The sequence below is a fragment of the Microtus ochrogaster genome, chromosome 10, assembly GCF_000317375.1.
Source record: "Microtus ochrogaster isolate Prairie Vole_2 chromosome 10, MicOch1.0, whole genome shotgun sequence".
NCBI lineage: Eukaryota > Metazoa > Chordata > Mammalia > Rodentia > Cricetidae > Microtus > Microtus ochrogaster.
The window spans coordinates 44,304,949-44,326,484 of record NC_022016.1 but is presented as its reverse complement, the minus strand read 5'-3'; the positions used below and the strand labels follow the sequence as shown (position 1 = coordinate 44,326,484).

Here is a 21,536-nt window from a genome sequence, read left to right as displayed (position 1 = left end):
TGATCTGTAAGTTTCCCCCTTTAAATAAATACCATCTTATTAATCATAATTCCCAACTGGTGTGGCATTGCTTGTGACTTACGACTCCAACCTCCTTTCCAAAGCAAAGCCCCTGTTCTGAGCCTGGCCCTGGCCCTCTGACCTCAATTCCTGGTTTGTAAAGTGAGGCCACGGAGGCACACCCTACGGAGCTGGGGGAAGGCCAGCTCTCACTGCCCTAGTCCCTTGCTACCTCGGAATGGCTTCAACATACTGAGAGAGGGGCCCACAGCTCCTGTGGAGATATTGTGAGCAGAGGACCTTGAACTGGAGAGGCTGGGTCTGTGAAGAGGATCTGGGGCCACAGGCTGAGGTGAAGCAGGAGGGCGTGACGCGGTGGACTAACTGGAGACTGAGAATAGGGGTCCGCCAGCAGAGAACCAAGCTGACCCAGGGTGTTCGCAACATGTTCATTCATTTGTGCATTCTTTCCTAAGTGCCTATCGTGTGCCAGGTGCTGGCCGGGGCACAGTCCACAGGGGTGTGTACTCTCTCCTCAGGGCAGTCCTGCCCCAGGCTCTCTCTCTGAGCACCCCCTTCCCTCCCAGACTCCCCCTCACTTGTCAGGCTTCCCAGGCAGGAGTAGCCTCAGGCGGCACTTGTTGGCCGAGTGGATCTCCTCCTCCTTCACTCGCATCAGCCTCTGCAGGGCCAAGCACCAGTCCTGGGCCACAGTCATGTTCAGGTTCTAGTGTTGGGGAGGAAAGGGGTCACCACCGTCTCCTGGCTCGCTCCAAACCACACAAGTCCTAACACAGTGACAGCACCCAGGGAAGGGGATAGTCTAGCCACAGAGGAGGCAATCCCACCTATACTTCAGGACTTCCTAGGCCTGGATGAGAGCCCACCCAGCCGCCGCTTCCTCCAAGAGGGATGCCCTCCTGACCAGAGGCTTTGCAACCTGGGGCAGAGGTCAGGGAGGATCTGTAAGACCTCCAACTATCACACAAAGCCAGATGTGTGCAAAGGCTTCTGGGAGGGTCAGGGGGTTCCCAGCCTTTACCACGGCTCCCTGCTCAGATCCAGGGTGCACTGGAGTACCATGCAGGGATGCCCCCTCACCACTCCCGGGGCCACACAAACCTGGTAAGTGCCATGCAGGGTACTGACAAGCAGGGTGATCTGCTCCACCACTGCCAAGTCCTTCTGCAGGTCCTGTAGCTCCTGGAAGAGGCGCGGCGGGCCCAGGTACACCTTGTCTGGTAGAGAAGACACCGGACTCAGCCTTGGGGCTGGGGGAGGTAAGCATCTGCCGACAGGGAAAAGTAAGCCATGTCCATAGAGAAGAGGCACTGGGAACGCTGGAGGAGATTTGACCAGGGAGAGAGGTCCCAGCAGAAGGAAGGTGTCGCACACGGAATGGTGCCACAGTTGTACAGAGGCTCACAAGGGCCAAAAGACTATATCAGCCATGCTTGGAAAAACTGAGGCGCCTACTCCAAGCCAGAATGTGACGGGTACAGCCAAGCCAGGGAAGAGCATGTGCAAGGGTACCGAGGTTAACAGCAGCCCATGAGCAGCAAACTGTTCAATGACATATGGAGGACCTGCTACGCAATGTAGGCAGGGTCCCTGCTCTGCCTGGGTCTTGGGACGCAGGGGGATGGGCAGACAGCAGGGGAGGGAAGGGCATTAGTCATTTGGTAGAAAATGCTTTGGAGAAAGGTGCCAGTGTGACGAGCCCGTGGTGGGGACTGAGAGGGCCTAGATGTGATGGTGACACAAACAGAGGCGACACGGTGGGCAGAGGCGTCCTTGAGTGCATGGTTTCTCGGGCTATGTAAGGTGGCTGAGGCCTCTTTCTGGGTCACTGTGGGGGTTAAGAAGCAGTTGCACATCCCACGCCCCCGGGATAGTGTGACTTTGATGTCACATTCTGCTGTATGGGGTCTTTAGAGGACTTGGGGGCTGAGTGGGGAACCGGTGAAGAGCAGGAGCACACGGAACGGTAGCGATGCACTAATAAGTATAAAATGCCCAAAGGATGGAGGCTGGTGGGAAGATGGAGCCCCACATGAGCAGCCCTGTAGGATGTGGGCTGGGGACGGGGTGGAGACCCACTCGTGGGAAAGTATGCTGCATCTATCCTGTGAGCAGTTTGGGTTCAACAATACAAAATGTCACCTGTCGCAACAAATTAATACTGCAGACTGGAATTTTATTTGCTGTCCGATAGTGTTATTTTTATCCAGTTTGCATTTTGTTTGGGTTTTACTGTTGTTCAAGGTCTAAAAGAGCATGCGTTAAATGCAAAGAGCTTTCTGTGTATCCAGATTTGCATAATCATATTAATAAAGAACAATCTACGGCCAACCAAGAGCCTACAGAGCCTCTCTCCTTTCAAGGGGGTCAAGCTTAAGGAACATGGCTGCAGAGGGACAGAGTGGAGGACACAGGGGTTTCCACAGCAACAGCCTGGGGGTGGCCAAGAAGAAAGGAGTCGAATAGGGTTGAAGGTACCCAAGAGGGGCTGCCCGCCTCTCCCGCCTCACTCACAGATCTGGAAGCGGACACTGGTGTGGCCTCAGAGGGCCAGAACAGCTGTCGCAATCATGCCTCAAAATTTCCAGAGTTTCGGGGGCCAGTGAGGCAAGCGCCCAGGCAGGGCTGTGGGCAGAGCGGTGGTGGGGAGGGGAAGCGAAACTCAAGTGCCTCGCACTGTGCGCAGGACTCTGCTCTGCCAGGCCTGCGGTTTAGTGTCCCTGGGCCCAAGGCCCTGGCTGAAACCAAGGTTCCATGCAACCAATTGTCAGTTGTGATGATCAATGCTGCCAACTTCACAGGATCTAGAATAGTCTAGGAGACACACCTCTGAGCTTTGTGAGGAGATTACGTTAACTGAAGTGGGTAGACCCATTCTGAATGAATGTGGGCAGTACTACCCCAAAGGCTGGGGCCCTGGGCCGAATAGGAGAAAGCAAACCCAGCACCAACTCCACCTCTCTTTGCTCCCGAACTATGAATGCGATGTGACCAGTTGCAGAACACACCTACCATCATGGCCTCCCCACCGTGGGGAATGTGGCAACCTCAGAAAACTCAGCCTGAGACCTAGAGAGTCCACGAAGGGGCTCTGGACCAAGCTCAGGCCATCAGAGAAACTGGCATGGGAAGAGGAGGAAGGGCAGGCATCCTTAATTCAAACAGCAAGAAAGGCACAGACTGGGGAAGACCCTGCAGACAAAGGTGGTACACCCCCTTGCCAGGACCCCTTGCAAGACCCAGAGAGGCTAAGGAGCCACATCAGAGGAGCACACGGGTCTCTTGACCTAGTGCATCAGAACAGTGAGGTGGTAGTAGCGTACTACAAACATATACTCCATCTGAAATAAACTCAGGGGAAGGTACAGGGGGATTCAGGGGACAAAGGAGAAAAGCAGTCAGAGGCCACTGCAGGACAGATGCACAGTGGTGGTGACCAGTGTGCAGGCAGAGAGCAGATAGGGAGATGCGACCAGGCAGGAGGCTCTGGCTTCTAAGTTGTTCCCGTCTTCCAAGAGTCTGAGAATTTGTGTTAGGATGGGGAGACATGGGCCCAGGAAAGGACAGACAGACCTGAGTTCCCTAGCACCCCTGGAGATCGGGGCTAAGAGGAGTATCTCTTCTTCCTCAACATACCAGGAGGCACAGTGGGAACAAACAGAAGGCCCCTCTCCAAGGTCCCACGGGAGGTAATTGTCAATTCACACCGGGCCCCTGTTGCTGTGTGAGCTGGGCGTGAGGGACCCTAGCACCGGGTGGGGAACGTGTGCAGGGTGTGCAGCAGCAATGAGACCACAAGGGCATGCCTGTGCCCGTGAAGCCACAGATCTGCACTGAGGTACAACAGCAAGACCCTCCAGGCCCAGCCCCACCTGTTTATGGTCCCTGGCCCAGGTTATAAGCTTAGCATGTGAGGGGCAGCAGCCAGGCAGTACTCACTCTGAGCCTGCCCCGCAGCCGTGGCCTTCTTGGCGCCCGCATGCTGGATGAGCAGATTGTCCTTGTCGTAGGCCCCGCCATCCTGACCCACCTCCACGACCTGCACCTGGGGCAGCGCTGTGTTCCACTTCACCACATACTTGGGCCCCAGAGGCACCAGGCTGCTGATCTCTAGCTGGCCCCTGCGGGATGGAAGAAGAGCACTGGAGAACCTGCAGCAGCCCAGCCCAGAGGCAAATACAGCTCCAGCTCCCAGCACCTCAGCTTAGCCAGGCTCCAGACAGCTCAAGCAATGAGACCTCAGGCCCAATCCAAGCCAGGCCACGCAGTGCAGGGAACCCACACCAAGGCATTGCACCAGGATACCCAGGCCCAGAACCAGCGTCACATGCCTGATTCCCCGAGCCATAAGCTACCTACCTGTGGTTGGAGGGCCTGGGGAAAAGACAAGAAGGTTAGATGTTATTGGATGGCTCTTTCTTGTGAGGCTGAGGACTCTGGGGACAAGCCACCAGCCTGGGCAGCAGGCATGGGGACAGTTTAGGTCAGGTGTACACAGAGGAGAACCATACAGAAAGCCTCCCTGGGGCTCAGATAGCCAGCCATCTCTTGGAGTCTGCCGGCCACCGCCCCAGTGGTTTCAGGCTTTCAGGAGACTGCTACTCAGCAAAGTTCAGTGACTCAGCCAAATTTGCAAACTAGTGTCCCCAAACTTGAATGCTATCACCCCATTCTTCACACATGCTCAACGCTGAACAACGCAAGACTGGAAAGGGTGGCAGTCTGGTCCTGGCCCTGTTGGATGTCTGGACATAATGGGACTTCAGATTCATAGTACCTGGGATTGGCGAGATGGCTCAGTGGATGAATATACTTGCTACCAGGCCTGGTGACCTGAGTTTGATCCCCATAATCCAGACAGTGGGAGGAGTGAAAACTAACTCCCAAAGTTGTACTCTGGTCTCTCTCTCTCTCCCTCTCCACACACACACATGTTAGAGGTGAATGAATGAATGAATAAGTGGGTGAGTGAACACCCACATCATCTGTGACAGAGGCTTCCTTGCCAAGTCTCCCACCAGGCCGGAAGCAGGGAACCAGCACAGAGAAGGCTCCATATATAGCTGATGGGCGAGCAGATGGAAGGACAAGATGACAGTGGGCGGATGAGCCTGGCAGCCCTGCTTACTCCCCTCCCAGGACCCGTGATCTATACCCACAAGGCTCCCCAAATCCACTCTGTGACCAAGAACAGAAATGTACAAGCCGATGATGGATGAAGAGTATAAATAAAACTCTGGGCACACACACATATGTACACATGTGCACGCAAACATGCACAGACACACACATACACATGCACATGAACACACACAGATGCACGCATGTACGCCAACACAGACACACACACAGATGCATGCATGCACGCAAATGCACAAACACTCATACACACACACACACACACACACACGACACTGTGAGTGCCCAAGCTGGAAGGTGGGAGAGCTGGCCTGGGTTGACAGTCATTCCCCACTTCCTGGCCTGCCTCTAACTAATAGCTGGATCAGGCTATATCCCAGGCTCTTAAAGTACCAGGTTTTGAAAGCAGAGATTCTCCCAGGATCCTGCTGAAAAGGTCAGAGCATGAATTCTAAGAGTGCAACGGAGAATAGTCTCCACCCGGAGAATAGTCTCCACCCGGAGAATAGTCTCCACCCCTTACACCTACAGGGCCACACCAGGGACACCTGTGAGCGCCCCTGCTGGGTAAGGGGGAGGATGCAGAGCACAAGCCCCAGCTCCTAGCTCTCACAGCCTGAGGCAATGTGGCCCCATATGTTACATCACCCAAACAGTCACGTGAGCCAGAGGTCTTGACATTTGTGTGGACTCCTGTGCCAGCCAAACGTGAGGTTCCAGCAGCTCAACACAGCCACAGGCCACGTTCCTCCCACTAGCCCAGTTCCTGCTCTCCGGCTAAGCCCACAGCCCAGTTCTGGGTGTTTCTATAGCCTCCCATGGGATGGGAACCATGTTCCTAGAGACAGAAACTGCCCTGGGCTCTGGGGGAGGAGGGGTACAAGCAGGAACCCTATGTGGGCTAAAACATCAGGGATCTGGGGTAGACACAAGGAAAACCCTCTTCAATTCCAAGGTTGCAGGCTCATCCTCTAAGAGGGGAGTCTATAGCACACTGACTTAATAAGAGTAGAATCAATAGTACACAGACCTTCCAATAATGGAGTCTATAGCACATGGACCTACTAAGAGCAGAGTCTATAGCACACGGACCTACTAAGAGTGGAGTCTATAGCACACGGACCTACTAAGAGTGGAGTCTATAGCACACGGACCTACTAAGAGTAGAGTCTGTAGGACACAGACTTCCTAAGATCAGAGTCTTAGCACACAGACCTACTAAGAGCTGAGTCTGTAGCACATGGACCTACTAAGAGTGGAATCTGTAGTACATGGACCTATTAAGAGCTGAGTCTGTAGCACACAGACCTACTAAGAGCAGGATCTATGGCACACAGCCCTGGGCTAAGAATGACAAGGAGTCTGGGGTCAGAGGATGCCCCCTTACTAGTCCAAATCCTTTTGCAGTTAGGGGCCAAGGAGAAAGCAGGGCATGAGGGAGGTGAGAGGAAGGCGAAGTATCTGATACCTCATCAGGGCAGGGGCTGGGGAGAGAGTAGACCACAAAGGTCCCCTGGAAAGGGGTCCCCACCCCCAAAGGCTCTTACTTGAAGTTGATGTTGGCACAGACCAGCATGTCATTGAGAAGGAAGACCCTGCGCTCCTTGGACTTGATCAGCTGCCCACGGTCTCCATATACCGTCTCCGTCAGAGTCTCACACAGAAGCAGCTGCCGCTGGCCAGAGGTTAACAGCTGGAGAAGGAAGGGTCAGAGAAGGTCAATACCCGTGTCACAATCTCGAATGCCAGCTGGGGTGGGGGCGGGGCCGTGAGGTCCAGGCCAGTCTGGACCATGCAGTGAGACCTCTCAGAAACAGCAGAAGGCCTGGGAAGTGGCTCAGCTGGCAGAGTGTTTGCCTTGAATGCACAAAGTCCTGGGTTCCAATCCCAGTGCCACATAAAGCAAGAGTGATGGCACACACTATAATCCCAGCCCTTGGGAGGTGAAGGCAGGCAGAGCACAAGTTCAAGGTCAGCCCCAGCTACATAGGGACTCTGAGGATGACCTGGGCTAGAGATTCTGTACACAAAGAGAAGCAAAGGGGGCAACTGGGAGAGGAAAAGGATGACCCAGATTCAGCACCTGTCGGGAGATAGCAAAATACCCCAGACAGAGCAGGCCAGGACACACATTGGGTTCTCTGCTTCAGGGAGACTCTGAGAGCCTGATGAGCCACCCTTGCCAGAGCAGAGCTCAGCAGCCTGTTTTTTGGGTGAGCTGGCTTCTGCCATCAACCCCATATATTATGATCCCATAACCACCTTCACCAAATATACAGGCTCAAAAGTGACCAACACCATCTCTGAGCAGCCGGGCAGTCACAGGACATTTCAGTCAGAGCCTTGGTTTCCTCAGAACCTCCACTGATCAGATCACACAAGTAATGAGTATGGGTATCTATGGAGTCAAGTAATACACAAAGCCACAATGCAAGGCAGACGCGGGCTCAAAGGTTAGCACAAATTTCAAGGCCACAGCAGAGCACATTAAACAGGTCCAGGGCCTTACTGTGTAGGCCCCAGGAAGAGCGCAGGACACCCTGCATTAGGTATGCAGTGGGTACCCACAGAGGACCCTGTGTCTGTGCTACTGTTCAAGACCATCTTTGTCACGGGGAGACACAGCTTTCTGGGGACATGTGACCTGGAAGGAGCCCCAAGGCTTCCCTGTGATCTGCTGAACTGCGTTCATCCACATCATTCCTTGGAGGGCCCAGATCTGCTGGTCAACAATGCCTACTCTAAGGAGACCAAAGACTCTCAGACCCCAAGACCCAACCAAGCCCAACCCACTACACTGGGACTCCCAAACCATCCAGAATCCCTCTGAGAGATATCTTTTTCCCTGTGGAGTTTTTAAGTAGGTCGGGGAGGATCCAATGAAATCTGTTTGGAGTAGGATGACTCCAGCTGTCTTGGTCCCAGTCTCTCTCTGCTGGGCTCCTTTGAAGAGGACCCTGCTTCCCAGAGCACCCCTCAAGTGAATGCACAAACTAGGGTCCTAGTGGCACAGATATTGCTGTGTGGTCACTGTGGGACCCAGAAACAATCCACACATACTTAATCAATCAGCTCAGCAGCCCTAAGGTATAGAAATCGATTCTAGAAGTGGGCAGCACCCATAGCATCCCCCGCAGTCCCCCCGCAGGATGGAGCCCCGCTGCGTTGCCCCCACTGTATTGTGTGGCAGTGCCAATAGGAGTGGGAGTGGTCCCCAAAATCGCTGGAGTCCCCGCCATTGCTATGGCCCTACTTCTCCACACAGTGTCTATAAGCAAAGCACACACAGCTCAAGACAACACAACTCGGGCAGCTGCGGTTGCCAGGACCTAGGCTGGGAAGAGGAAAGTCCCTTGGGCTGCAGGCTGGTGGTCCTGTCCCTAATGCAGCTTAAAAAGGAAAAAGAAAAGCATTGCACCCGCACCCCTCTGGAGGCTCCTGAGTCGGCTGTTTCTAAACAGCTCGTGGGTCTGTCTCTGCCCCTCCCGGTTTCATTTCCACTTCTCTCTGGATGACAGCCAGAGGACGGCTACTGATCAGATGCTCAGCTGCCCCAGATTGTCCAAAGACAATAACCTGGATGGAGTGGTTATTGGGAGAGCGGGGGGACACGGTACGCAGCTGATACCCTCTCTACATCCACACCCATACCTGCCCAGGTCACCCCTTACTCAGTGAAGGGGAAGCCGAGCCTCGGATCACTCATCCTCTGTCCCTGACAGCAAATGGGTCGCGCTGACCGCCTCCTGCTCTATCTAGGTGTTGGGGGGGGCAGTGGAAGAGAGCAGACGGCTCTTCCCAGGGCAGTACCAACAGGCTTCTCTCCTGCCAGACACTGATGCAGGAAGATGCCTCTCTAGCACAAAGGCCCGGAGCTTCAGGAGCTCATGCCTTCCCTACAAAACAGCGGGCTTGGGGCATGGGGCGTCAGCACTGTCCGGAGTACAGGAGGAACGATCCCTAGGGAAACCACCCTGTGCAATCCTGAGTGGGAAGCCCCCTCCCCCTCCTTTCTCCTTGCCAGACATTGCAGATCCTCCTCCCCCTCCTTTCTCCTTGCCAGACATTGCAGATCCTGGGCTCCCAGGCAGGTGAAGCAAACCAGATGCCTTCAAGCCAACACGTGCCCTTAGTGAGAAGTGGCAATGGCACCCAACAGAAGTGGGCAACCACCCTCATATGAAGGGAGCCCCACAGGTTAGGTGCTGAGCCAGCTCTTCCAGCCCTTAAGGAAAGTTCCTCGAATCTGAGGCTGATGGCATGTCCCAATTTTTAAATGCTGCCAATGACTTCCACTTTCTTAAAAGAACAATGTGGGCCCAAACTGGCCTGTAGCCTGCCTGTGACCTGGGCAGGACAACGCATGGCAGTGCCTGAAGCTCAGGCTGACCCAGCCCAGCCTGACTCCATGACCTGGTAAAAAACAGTAGACAAAGGCAGCCGCCCCAGCAGGGAGATCTCCACACTGGCCAGCATGGTGACCGGAAGGGGCTGCTGTCTCCCAGGCCACCCTCCTGGACAATGGGCATTCTCTCCACACTGCTGAAATCCACTTCCAGGAACAGGCCGCCACCAGCCTCAGCTCTGCCCTTGGGACTCCCCAGAACATCGAACGCTTCCTGTGACCTCACACCACACCGCCTCTCTGGAAACAACCATCTAGTAGGCTCTGGTGGGCCACCTCACCTGCAGACCATCCCTGTCCACCTCCACTCTGCAGCCAGTGAGCGCGAGGGCAGATGTAGGCTCTCCAGGCCTTTGCAGGGGGCAGTGAGGGACACACACCAAGGGATTCACACTCCACATGCACCAAGAAAGAACGGAACTGCAATCTACAGCGGCCGACCGTGTCTTCTCGTCGGTATCCCTGGCTGCCCTAGAACTCCCTAATTAGCCCAGGCTAGTCTGAAACTCTGGCTCTTCCTACTCTGTCTCCTCTGTGTCCCAAGTACTAAAGTCACAGGTGTTCACCAGCACACCTGCATTGAGCTGGGGGTGTAGTTCAGTGGACAGAGTGCTTGCCTGGTACACATAAAACCCTAGATTCGAGCCGGGCAGTGGTGGCGCACGCCTTTAATCCCAGCACTTGGGAGGCAGAGGCAGGCGGATCTCTGTGAGTTTGAGACCAACCTGGTCTTACAGAGCTAGTTCCAGGACAGGCTCCAAAGCCACAGAGAAACCCCGTCTCGAAAAAACAAAAAAACAACAACAACAAAAAAAAAAAAAAAACCCTAGATTCAATTCCCCAGCACTGCACAAACTGGGCATGATGCTCCATGCGTGTAATCCTATCACGGGGAATTAGAAGCAGGAGAATCCAAATTTCAAAGCCCTCCTCAGCTACAGAGTGAGTATGAGGCCAGCCTGGAATACACGAGACCCTGCCTCAAAAAAAAAAAATCTGATTTAGATGGAGATTTTAGAATCCACTCACTTAACTAATGTACGGTTTCTGGTTTCTGGTAATGAGACTAAAGAACAAAACTCTCTTTTATCTTAAAATAGCATGAATCACAATGAATGTGCTATCCAGTGGTTCAAGCTCCCCTCCCTCAGAGAACACTGCCACCTAGCAAATGACAATAGGCAAGCTGCAAGAGCAACAGGCAAGGCAGGCAAGGCACCCCTGCACAGGGGACTGAAGGGCTGGGTGCATGCCCACCTTGTTGACATGGGTGACCAAGGGCTGGGTGCACACCCATCTTGTTAACACAGGGCACCGAAGGGCTAGGCACACACCCACCTTGTTGAGGCTGCTGCGGTCACTGACGCTCTTGGTCAGCTGCTGGATCTCGGCCACCTGGTCGGCCAGCCGCTTCTGTTCATTCAGCTTCTCAGCCAGTGTTTCCAGCTCTGTGAGGGCTAGCTGCAGCGACAGTCTGTCAGGGTGGCCTCTGGGAGTGTTCTTCAGCATGTCCTGCCAGGGCCAGAGAGAGCATGAAAAGGATATGACACACACATGTGCACACACACACAAGCGGATACACACACACATACACATACACAAACACACACACACACAGAGGCCCTCAGTTTCGAGTCAGAGCATCACCCTATGGTCTACATAGACCAGACCTGAAGGATGCAGCTTATCCTTGGGACCAAGGCACTGGATATGGAAAGCACAGGTTAAGGCCTAGTGAATAAAGACAAAATGACCGTGTGGCTTGTTCTGACAAAAAAGAGTCACCACTAGGCCTTGGGAAGAAGGGCATCTGTGACCCACGCTATAACAGGGCTGAATGCTGAGGACCTGGCATCATCAGAGACAAACACTATGCAATGCCACTTCAAGGCGGCTTCTAGAATTGTCAGATTTCCGGGAAAGAAAGCCGCTGGTGGGAGGAGTGGCTGTCAGCGGCTAAGGAGGTGGGAGAGGAGAATTATCGTTTACTGGGTCCAGCGTTTCAGTGAGGAGAGATAAGGGATTCCCACAGATGGGTGGCAGGGACACCTGCACAGTGGGAACATGCTGGATGCCACAGTCTTGCACACTGAGAGGCGGCAGGCCAACAGCAACCGCCTCAGTGGAGAGTGGATACAGACTTCACGGACACTGTGCTCAGAGCCCAGAGCCCACACCCACAGCGCAGCAGCTCTGCAGATAGAGACAAAGATGCTACCAGGCCCTGAGCCTGGCCGCTGCCACCCTGAGGACTGACCGCAGGGCCTTGCATGGGACTGAGGCTCCTTCAGGCTTCCTGGGTTTATGCTTAAGTGACACCTGACCAAGGTGAGGTCGGTGGACTGCTTGAGGAGTTCTGGAAGGCTAAGTCGCATCCCCTTCCTGCCTGAGCAAAGGTATCAAATAGGCTGTGGGGCTGAAGAGGTGACCCAGCAGGTTAAAAGGCACTTGCCACCAAGCCTGGGGAGCCGAGTTCAATCCTTGGGACCCACGGGGAAGAACAGAACTGACTCCTGCAAGTTGTCCTCTGACCTCCACATGATCACTATAAACCCCCCCACACACACATACACACTCATGGGTTAGAGAGATGGCTCAGTGAATATGAGAGCTTCCAACTCTAGCAGAAGGCACAATTTCAATTTAACAACATCCATATCAGGTGGCTCAAAATTGCCTGTAATTCTAGCACTACTGGATCCACCGCCCCAGCCTCCGAAGGTACCAGCATCACATACACATGCCCCCACACAGACACATCCATATACATAATCTAAACAAAGCAGATCTTTTTTTTAAAAAAAAAAAAATGCTGTTGAGCACAACAGGCTGCCCTCTCGAAGTCGAGAAAGACAAAGCAAACCCCAAACAAGGAGTGGGCCCCAGATGAGAGCGAGCCACCTGACCTCCCTTCCCCCAGCCATCCTCTGACCCTCAGGGAGTCCCAGGCAGTACCTGGAGCAGGAGGATGAACTGTGGGAATCTCTGAACGGGTTTCACCATCAGCCCATAGAGGGTGACTCGGTCTGCACTGCACACCTGCCGCCGCTGTGGGAACAAGGCTGTGTCACTTGTCAGTCTCTGAGGGCATGGATCCAGTGCCAGGGTCAGACCTAGTCTCCACCCTAGGAACTGCTCCCCGGGCTCCAGGACAAGGTCCCTTTCTCCTGAGGCACCTCCCCAAGTCCATCCCTTGTGAGTGAGGACTGCATGGCCCTAGGCTACCTTGAGGAACTCGAGGAATGCTGGCTTTGTGAGACAGGCCTTCTTGATGATGGACATGGCATTGGTGAAGTTGTTCACATAGTCGCTGTACACATCTAAGACCATGGACTTGGAGAACTGCAAGAAATGGAAGAGGAGCTGCATCAGCATGGCGGGAGAGGTAGCTGCACCCCCCCCCCACACACACACACACATCATGCTTCCGAGACCCTGCTCAGGGAAGAAGGAGTCTTGGAGCTGGGAAGAAAGGTAAAAGGAAACAGAGTTTTTCTACAGCAACTCAGAACCCGCCCAAGAGAGAAGGCAGCCTAGGGCAGATGCTGCCTGGGCTCCATCTATTTCCTTTCCAAGGCCAAGAAATTGGGGAGATGCATCCACAGCTAAGCTACAGATGTCAGAGGTCAGCCAATCTCTCACCATAGCCCCCTGGACACACCCACCTGGGATGTCCCTTCTAAGCTCTCTCAAGACCATCCTGGCCACTAGTAGAAGCCAGAGGCTTACAACCCAGCAAAGCTGGCTTGACCCGCTCCCTCTCTGAAGTCTGAGGATTTCAGTTTGACAAGCAGGAATCCAGTACACCTCTCATTCCACAGGCATGGAATCTGAGCCCAGAGACATCCTAAGAACTACTTGAGGTTGTAAAGCCAAACTGGAACCAGGACCCCAGGATCACAATATAGGCTCTTCCCCAAATTCTAAGGTTTCACCCTGGAGCTACAAATGCAACCTGGGCCAGCATGTGCAAGCCTCGCTGATCATATGTGGAGGGCTTAGTAAGGAACCTGCACCAAGTCAGGGGGCGGCCAATGAGGTTAGTCTCCGGGCAACAATGCCACTATACTCTGGTTTCAACATTGTCTTGGCCTGGTACATCTCTTCTGGGACATCAATGTGTCATGCCTAACCTCTAGTGCAGGACACAATGACTGAGGGGCTCTGATATCATTGACTTTGACAAGGCAACCAGGTGGGGGCGGAGGCTCGACAGGCTAATCTAAGCAGAAACACCTACTGAGGCCACAAAGAGGTCCCCAATCTTCTCAGTGGAGTCCCACTCGGCCACGCGGGAGGACAGGGCGATCTGGAACATGGAGTGACAGTGGAGAATCTCCTTCACGCGGAAGAACACCACCTGACACTTGCGGACGCTCAGGGCCTTGGGTTCCATCTCCATCAGCGGGTTACGGTAATCCTGCCAGGATGGATGGGAGCGGGGATGACACCAGCTATCTTCAAGGCCACCTGAGACGAGGCAGGCTGAGAACTGAACAGACGCCCACCCACCTGCCCAGTGGGGCCTTCCTGATGCGGGTAAAAGCATCCTGCCTTCTTCATGGATGTTTCTAGAAGGTTTTCCACGAATGTGGCATTTCTGCCCTAACTCCGTCACTTCACAATGCCAGACACACACACACACACACACACACACACATACACACACACACACACACACCGGGAACTTCTGTGTTAAGCTGGCTTGGGAGAAAGAGGATCATTTCTACACCATCTGTGTATGAGGACTCTGGGTAGGTGGCTCGGGACCAAGTCTGGCTAGTGGGGAAACTCAGAACCATCTGCGTGGCTGGGCAGTGGGGTCTCAGGTCAGCGCAGTGCCCCGGACTCTCGAAGCTAGAGCTACACTCTCCAGTCACTTTGTATGATGCCTGGGCTCCTTCATATGGGTCCCAAACTTCCCACACCACCAATTCCCCTCCCTGGTGGCCTTGTTCTGACATCCCTGAGGAGCCCAGGTCTTAGAGACCCAAACAAGACAAGGGTCCACAAACATGTCACTCCAATGTCTACTTAGTGTCCTCTGGGCATCCCAGTGTGAGGAAGAGGGGACATTGCCCTGCACCCATACTTTGAGGACTATCTGAATGGCCAGGGAGACACAGTCCCTTCCAGTCACAAAAGGGAACACACGCCTTGACTCTTGTTTCAGAGACTCCCAGTTTCGCTTCAGAAAGCAGCTCTCACTGCAAACCAAAGCCTTGGAAATCCCTGGCATCCCCACTTGTCTCATTCCTCAGAAGCAGCAGGGCTGGCTTTTAGCCCCTTTTCTAAAACTGCCACAATCCCCCAAAGTTCTTTACAAAGTGACCCCCCCAGAGCCCCGCCCTCATCCCGGAGGCCCCGGGAGTCACCTGAAGTATCCGCTTCAGTGACTCCACATAGCTGCCCTCGCTCTGCACGATGGAGCCCAGGATGTGTCTCCGGACCACCTGCACGGACCACAGAGTCAGGAAGGGTGTGGGATCCAAGGAGCAGAAACAGTACCTGCTGTGTGAAGGGTCCCAAAGGCAAGGAAGGGGAGCTGACAACGACAGGACCACAGGGGACGCACTGAGAAACACACCTCTCTGGGGGTCATGGGGCTAGCAGGTCCTAAAGCATCCCAAATTCTGGGATCTTATTATCTCCAGACCCACAGTATGGAACACACAGAGTCCAGCTCCCACTAAAGTCCCCTTCCCTCTCGTGGTCACTTCCCCTCAGGTGCTAACAGCAAGCAGGCTGGCAGCTGCCCAGCTTCCCACAGACCTGCTGAGGACTCAAGCCGTCCGGCATGGGGCCCAGCTCTGGGGCTGGAGGTTTGAAGTCTGTCACACCAACCTCCAGGAGCCCCATATCCTCCTCTTCCGAGTCACCTGGAAAGGCAAATGGGAAGGTGGCGCAGCTCAGGTGGGGATGGCACACCCTGCTCAGGTGGGGATGGCACACCCTGCTCAGGTGGGGATGGCACACCCTGCTCAGGCTCCAGGAGATGAGAACCGCTCAGACAGTCCCGGATTGCACCCGGGAACTGCTGCCCCTGAGTCAGTGGGTTAGCTCCAGCTCCCAGGCTCCTATAATCCAAGGCTGCTCCCCCAGAGCCTGTGGTCGGGGGAGTGGGAGGGAGAGTTGGGGGATGAGAAAACAGCACCCCACAGGGCCACTGTCCCTGCTGAGACCTGCCCACTCTGCCTGCTCCAGCCTGGCATGGGGCAAACACTCGTGTCCCCATCACTGGGCACTAAAAATAGTTTTCATCTGGATGCCAAAATGGGGGGGAAGAAAATACAGCCCAAGAAGAATCAACCCACCGGCTTTGCATTTCCATTTTAAAAAATACAAAGATACCCCAAAGGGAGCAGGCTCAGCTGGGTGTGACGAGGACCCCAGCCTACTGGGGCTGGGCTCAGCTGATGGCAAAGAGAGTTCCACAGGAACCCAAGGCCCTAAGGGAAAAAAGGAGGCCCAGTGGGATGCTGAAGGGTCCTCCTCCCAGGCTCTGACTCCCCCTCCATGAGAGGCTCAGGGCGACGAGTCCCTGCTATTCAAAGGCTCCAGTGCGTGTGGCAGCCACAGATAGCAGGAAGCAGGAGACAGAGAAAAAGAGAAGTGGTAGCCAGTCCAGTTGCCGGAGAAGCAGGACACCCAGTCGGGCCCTTACCTGAGCAGGACACAGAGGAGGAGGAGGAGGACGGACAGCGAATGACAGCGTGGGGGTGAGGGTGGGGGTGGTGAAGGCCCTCCTGCCTGGCCCACATACTGCCTCGGGCATCACCACGCACCCACCCCAGCCGCCGTGTCCTAGGCTTCCTCTTCCCCCACGAGCTGCTGGGTAACATTCTTGGCCTGTGATCTGAGCCGCCCGGCTATTAATAACGCCTCTGGGGGAGGGTCATTTTAGGCCCAGGGCTAGTGGGCGGAGTGGAGAGGGTGTCCCAGAAACAGTCCCCAGTCACCCGGCCTGTCTACTCCTTTATAGTAGCCAGCGTCCCCCAAAGGTAGAGGAGGCATGGGGTGATCAGCTTAGCCAGTGTTTAGGTGTCACCTCTACGAAAACTGTAAGGCCAGAGAGACTGACGGAACCCAAGGCGGTGTGATGCTATGCTGGCACCAAATGCCACCAAGGCTGACAGTCACCAAGAACAATGCCTGCTGTGCCGGACTCTTTCTGTGTGCACTATGGCCATCCTCTCCTTGGCCTCAAGAGACAGGAATCACTATTAGCCCCATTGCGTGAAGGAGGAAACTGAAGCACAGGACGGCCAAAATGCACAATTTCCAAGGCGCTGTGGGTTCTCCTTGGCTCGGAGCCATGTTCCCTCAAAGTGCCAGTCCATGTGTGAGGCCAGCAGAAGGCCCTCCCCGGATGCGGCCTCCTCCCACCCAAGGTCTGGCACCCTCAGCGTTCTGCCCAGACATCACTGACCATTAACCTACTGTCCTACATCTTTGTCCCCTTCTCCTCTTGTCTGCTGTCCCCAAAGATACAACACATCACAGGGGCTGGGCCTTGCTGGGAACCTTGTGAGGGCCCCAGTTTGGACATTATCTGGAAGAGGGAATCAGTGCTCTGGTGGGCATCAAAAGCAAGAGATGGAGACCTGAGTAGGGCCTATGGAACTGGGGGATCTTGGAAGAGTGGCCAGGACAGAGACAAAAACCAAGACAATGGCAGGACAGGTAGATAGTGGGCAAAAGAAACCTCAACTCCTGCCAGGAGCAGATCCCAGGCAATGCCTTGGGCTGGCAGGTGCAGGAGGCCTGTTCAAGCCAGGATAGCCCAGGCAGCTGAGATGTGAGTAGCGAAAGGGCTCCACAGGACCCTCTCCACCTGCGTCACTTCCCCAAACAACCCTCCCCCAGCTACCCGCATGACTCACCCCAGATGCTGAAACGCCACCTCATCAGAGGGTGCAGGCTTCAGCACACGCCAGAGCCCTTCCTCTGCTCCCTCCCCCACCCCCAGTTCTGTTTTTCTCCCAGAGTGCCTATCGTGACTAGACAGTATATTACCTATTTGCTCAAGCCTCCCATCACCCTGACCAGAGCATTGGCACTGCGGGAATCCAGGGAGAAGTCATGGCCATTCCATTCACGGCTGTATCCTGGGACGATGGGTTAATATCCATAGTAGTCCACAGTAAATAATTGTAGAATGAGTGAATGGTCAAATGATCAAATCCAACCTTGGGACACTTCTGTCTAAAACCCTCGTGACTCTCTGCTGTCCTGAAGGGCAAGCGCCCAGCCAGGCCCATAGAGCCACACTGACCTGGCCCTGACCTCTCACCCCAACCTCCTCCATCACCCCCATGCCCTCAGGAAAGTCTATGATGTGTACCTTCCCCTCGTCTGTAAGCGAGGCACCCAGCAGACACGCCATAAATGTCAACCCATGCCCATCTCCACACTCCCCCGAGAACCTGAAAGACTAGAGTCCGTCTGAACCATCATTTCCCACTGCATCTGGAGCCCCTGGAAGAAATTCTGGTAGGTTCACTGAGGACAGTGTTTAGTAGGTATTCAATAAGTAGTGGTGAAAGGAAGATGGGCAAAGAACATTCTAGATAAATCCAGGTGAACCAGGAGGCAGGAGAGTGACAGCCGGCCGTGGCCACACACTGAAGGGAAGCCACATGGCTCACAGAAGAAGCTGGCCACACCGGTCAAAGGTGTGGGAAGCAAGCTGAGACTGACCCCGACATTTAGGGTTCAGTTTGGAAGAAGCCAGGCACCAGCCACGTCACCCCCAGAATGCCCCACCCCCAGCACACTGCCGAGTGCCACCCCTGCTCACCAAGAACGTCTTTCCTATGCAGAAAGGAGACTTTACGCATGACGGCCATCCGTGTCTTCTCCAGCCCATCTCGGGTCCCGCTCTTGGCGGCCTTCATGAGCTGGGTCATCTGAGCAAAGGCAGAGGGGGAGTCATCAGAGCCGGGGACCCCTGCCTTCAAGGAACCTCAGTTCAGACATCATAACCAGCCAGCCCGGTTCCATCTATTCTGGATGGGTGAGCAGCAGAGGCCAGGGGTGGCAGGGAGGGAGATGAGCTCATGCTCCAAGGTCCCTCTGTGGGCAGGAGAGGGCTTGACCTCTACCCTCTACTTAAGGGGGTGATAGGATGGGAAAGAGCCAGGTCTGGGTTCTAACCCCAGCTCTGACACTCCCCAGCAAGTAGACATCTCTCTGAACCCCAGACAGAAGCATACAAGCCACCCTTTCAGGTGAGCAGAGACTGAACAGGCCAGCTCTGGGAAGGTCCCTGAGGACTGACCTCCTCCCTGCTGAGCCAGGTAAGGAGGCCCGACCCTCATCCCCCAACAGGCAAGTTTGAGTCTCAGCCCACAGGGATGGAAAACTGGGGCCACAGGATGCAGAAGCCACACGCCGGTGCTGCCAATAAAGCAAGCCAAGCAGGCCTTGCCACCGGTGAGAGGACAGCGACATGCTCATAGTGGGAAGCAGACACCCTGCCACTAGGACCCAGACCTGAGAGGAAAACTGCTGCCCCCTTGCCCTGCCCCTGCCCCAGCCCCAACACTTTCAACACCTCCAGCATTTGTGATCAGAGTGTTCCACAAGGGTGGTGCATCTGCACTGCCCAACATGGGGCCCACGTGGCACTAATGGGCACTCTGAACATGCCGTGTTCAGAGAACTGGAAATCTCAATTCCATTTCATCTTACTTTCAATGCGAGAGCCACACAGCCATACCATGGATGTTCCAGGAAACCCCCTCCTTTCTCAGGCTCTGATGAAGAGGAAGGTGAAAATCTGGAAGTGAGGGTTCCCCTGGATTCACTGGCCTTGCTCCTGCCTCTGGCAGCTCTTTGGCTCCCAACTGAAGCCAAAGATCCCTTCTCTTCATGGGGTCTGAGTGAGGATAGACAGAGCCTGGGAAAGGCAGGATCAGAATCTGGTGGGGCTTAAAGCCTGAGGGACAGGCTGAGACTGGGGGGACTGAGAGCCTGGGGGACTGAGAGCCTGGGGGCTGGGTTGAAAGGCTGAGGGGGCAAAGAGCCTGGGGACTGAAAGCCTGGGGGTGAGCTGAGAGCCCTGGGGGAAGCTGAGAGCCTAGGGGGCACTGAGAGTCTGGGGACTGGGTTGAGAGGCTGGAGGTGCTGAGAGCCTGGGGGGCTTAAAGCCTGGGGGAGTTGAGAGCCTCCAGGAATGAGAACCTGGAGAGCTGAGAGTCTGGTGGGGGCGGGGGGGACGGTGAGCTGAAGCTGTCGGGAACCAACAGAGAGCAAAGGCTTTTTGGGAACAAGACTGGCTTTCGGGAACCAGGAGAAAGAGGAAGTGGATCCCCACCCCTTGCTGTATTCATAGCTAGGATTTTTGGTCTCTTGGTAGGAAGGGTCATAAGCACCTCTGAAAATCTAATGGGGTCGGGGAATAAACATAAACCCCAGAAACTGTGCATGGGTGTACCTCTCTTCTGGGCCACATCCAACACTGGGGGTCAATGGAACTATCTTCAGAAGCCCTGTGTGGCCTTGGGGGATCACCAGAGCCCTTTCTACTTGGCATTTTTCTGAACAGGGACGAGCAGCAGGTGGACAACCCAGAAGGTTCCTTGAGTTGGTCTGGCATAGGCACCCTTCCATACAGCGCAAGCTGGGCCAGAGGCATGAATGTTCTACCCTCTGTAGGCTCCAAGCTCCTCTCCAGCTCCCTCCTTGGCTCACAACCTTCAGGTGTATCTGCTGGGGGTCCCTCCCCCTTCTCCTGCTGGCCCTGGCTCTGCTGCAGTGGGCAGAACCGTAGGATTGGCAACATTCTGACCCTGCCATGCTCAGACTGGAGCCCAGCTCTGCTGCTGACTGCAGGGGTGACTCTCAGCCACTACCTGTTCTCCGGGCACAAAATGATGATGGAAGGACAGCCATCCCCGGGTGCCACAGGGACTTTACAGTAACAGTGGCTGACATCACTAAGCTTATAAAGTCAAGTAGCATCAAGTACCTTAACGGCCTCCTCATCCAGACCCCATATCCACCCTGGGGCCACTACTACTTATGGCAGAAAAACGGAGACTCCGAAGCCAAGGGGTCCATCTGCTCAGGGTCACTCTGGGTAAGCAGTAAGGCTGGGATTGAACCCAAATCCACACGGTTCCATGGCCCATGCTGTGTGCTGCTCAGTTAAGACCATCTACTGCTGCCAAAAGCATCACCCAGAAGTCTAGTTTTCTGAGGCAGTGCAAGCTGGTCTTGAATTCCCAATCCTCCTGCCTCAGCTTCCCAAGTACTGGGATTGAAGGCATATGGCTTCCAGGTCTGGCTAGGACTCTGCAATTTTTTTAAAGGAGAACCCCAGGTCATTCTAGGGGCTCTTAGGTTTGAAATGCCACTGGGTATTCTTGTGGTTCATTGGCATCTCTCTGGCAGTGTGGGGTGGGGCGCGGGGTCTAGGCAAGCACCAGGAAGTTGAAGAAATAGCTAGCTCATGGCTTGGCCTTAGTGCAGTGCAAATATGAGGTGTAGCCAGGTGACAAGAATCAAGGTGGGACTCCCCAGGCTCACACCCACCCTCCTTGGTGGCCCAGCAGAAAGACCCTCTAGGGCCAGGAGAGAGGGACAGGCAGACAGTACCTTACAATCGCACTTGAGCTTCAACTCCTGCATGTCTCTCCCCCCAACTCTCAAAGCCAAGATGTCTCTCTTAGTCCTGACGTATCTCTCCTTTAGCCTAGTCAGGTCTGGAGAAAGCTGGGGCCCCAAGCGGCCAGGCAGAAGGAGAGCAGGTGAGAAGAGCAGGCGGGAAGCGAGGAGACAAAAACACAGACAACAGGGGAAAAGGAAACTCAGGTCACATGGCAGACGGACAATTGGGGCAGGCAGATGGGATAGCAGTCTGGGTGCGGCTGGCTGGAACCTGCACCTCCAGATCCAGCCCAGCATGCCAGGCAGCTGAAGCTCTCTGCTGTGGGACTCCCAGCTGCTGGGATGATGATGAGGGGAG

General features: G+C 54.8%; 1 protein-coding gene across 8 annotated transcripts in view; it reads right to left on the bottom strand.

The window, feature by feature from the left end:
• The window catches only part of Arhgef10l (Rho guanine nucleotide exchange factor 10 like), a 125,496-nt gene that overhangs the window by 46,011 nt on the left and 57,949 nt on the right, over positions 1-21,536 (bottom strand). For 4 of the 8 annotated variants that reach the window (XM_026781945.1, XM_005352927.3, XM_026781944.1 and 1 more), the window contains 13 exons: positions 21,167-21,283; positions 18,366-18,474; positions 15,338-15,444; positions 14,941-15,018; positions 13,806-13,985; positions 12,791-12,907; positions 12,521-12,613; positions 10,904-11,077; positions 6,708-6,853; positions 4,381-4,395; positions 3,961-4,142; positions 1,123-1,238; positions 600-727 (listed from right to left, as the gene is read on the bottom strand). In XM_026781945.1, coding sequence (XP_026637746.1) covers positions 600-727; positions 1,123-1,238; positions 3,961-4,142; positions 4,381-4,395; positions 6,708-6,853; positions 10,904-11,077; positions 12,521-12,613; positions 12,791-12,907; positions 13,806-13,985; positions 14,941-15,018; positions 15,338-15,444; positions 18,366-18,474; positions 21,167-21,283 — 1,562 coding nt within the window. Of the gene's footprint in view, positions 1-599; positions 728-1,122; positions 1,239-3,960; positions 4,143-4,380; positions 4,396-6,707; positions 6,854-10,903; positions 11,078-12,520; positions 12,614-12,790; positions 12,908-13,805; positions 13,986-14,940; positions 15,019-15,337; positions 15,445-16,229; positions 17,232-18,365; positions 18,475-21,166; positions 21,284-21,536 lie in introns of those variants that run through there. The other 4 variants (XM_026781946.1, XM_026781947.1, XM_026781951.1 and 1 more) reach the window with 4 other exon arrangements.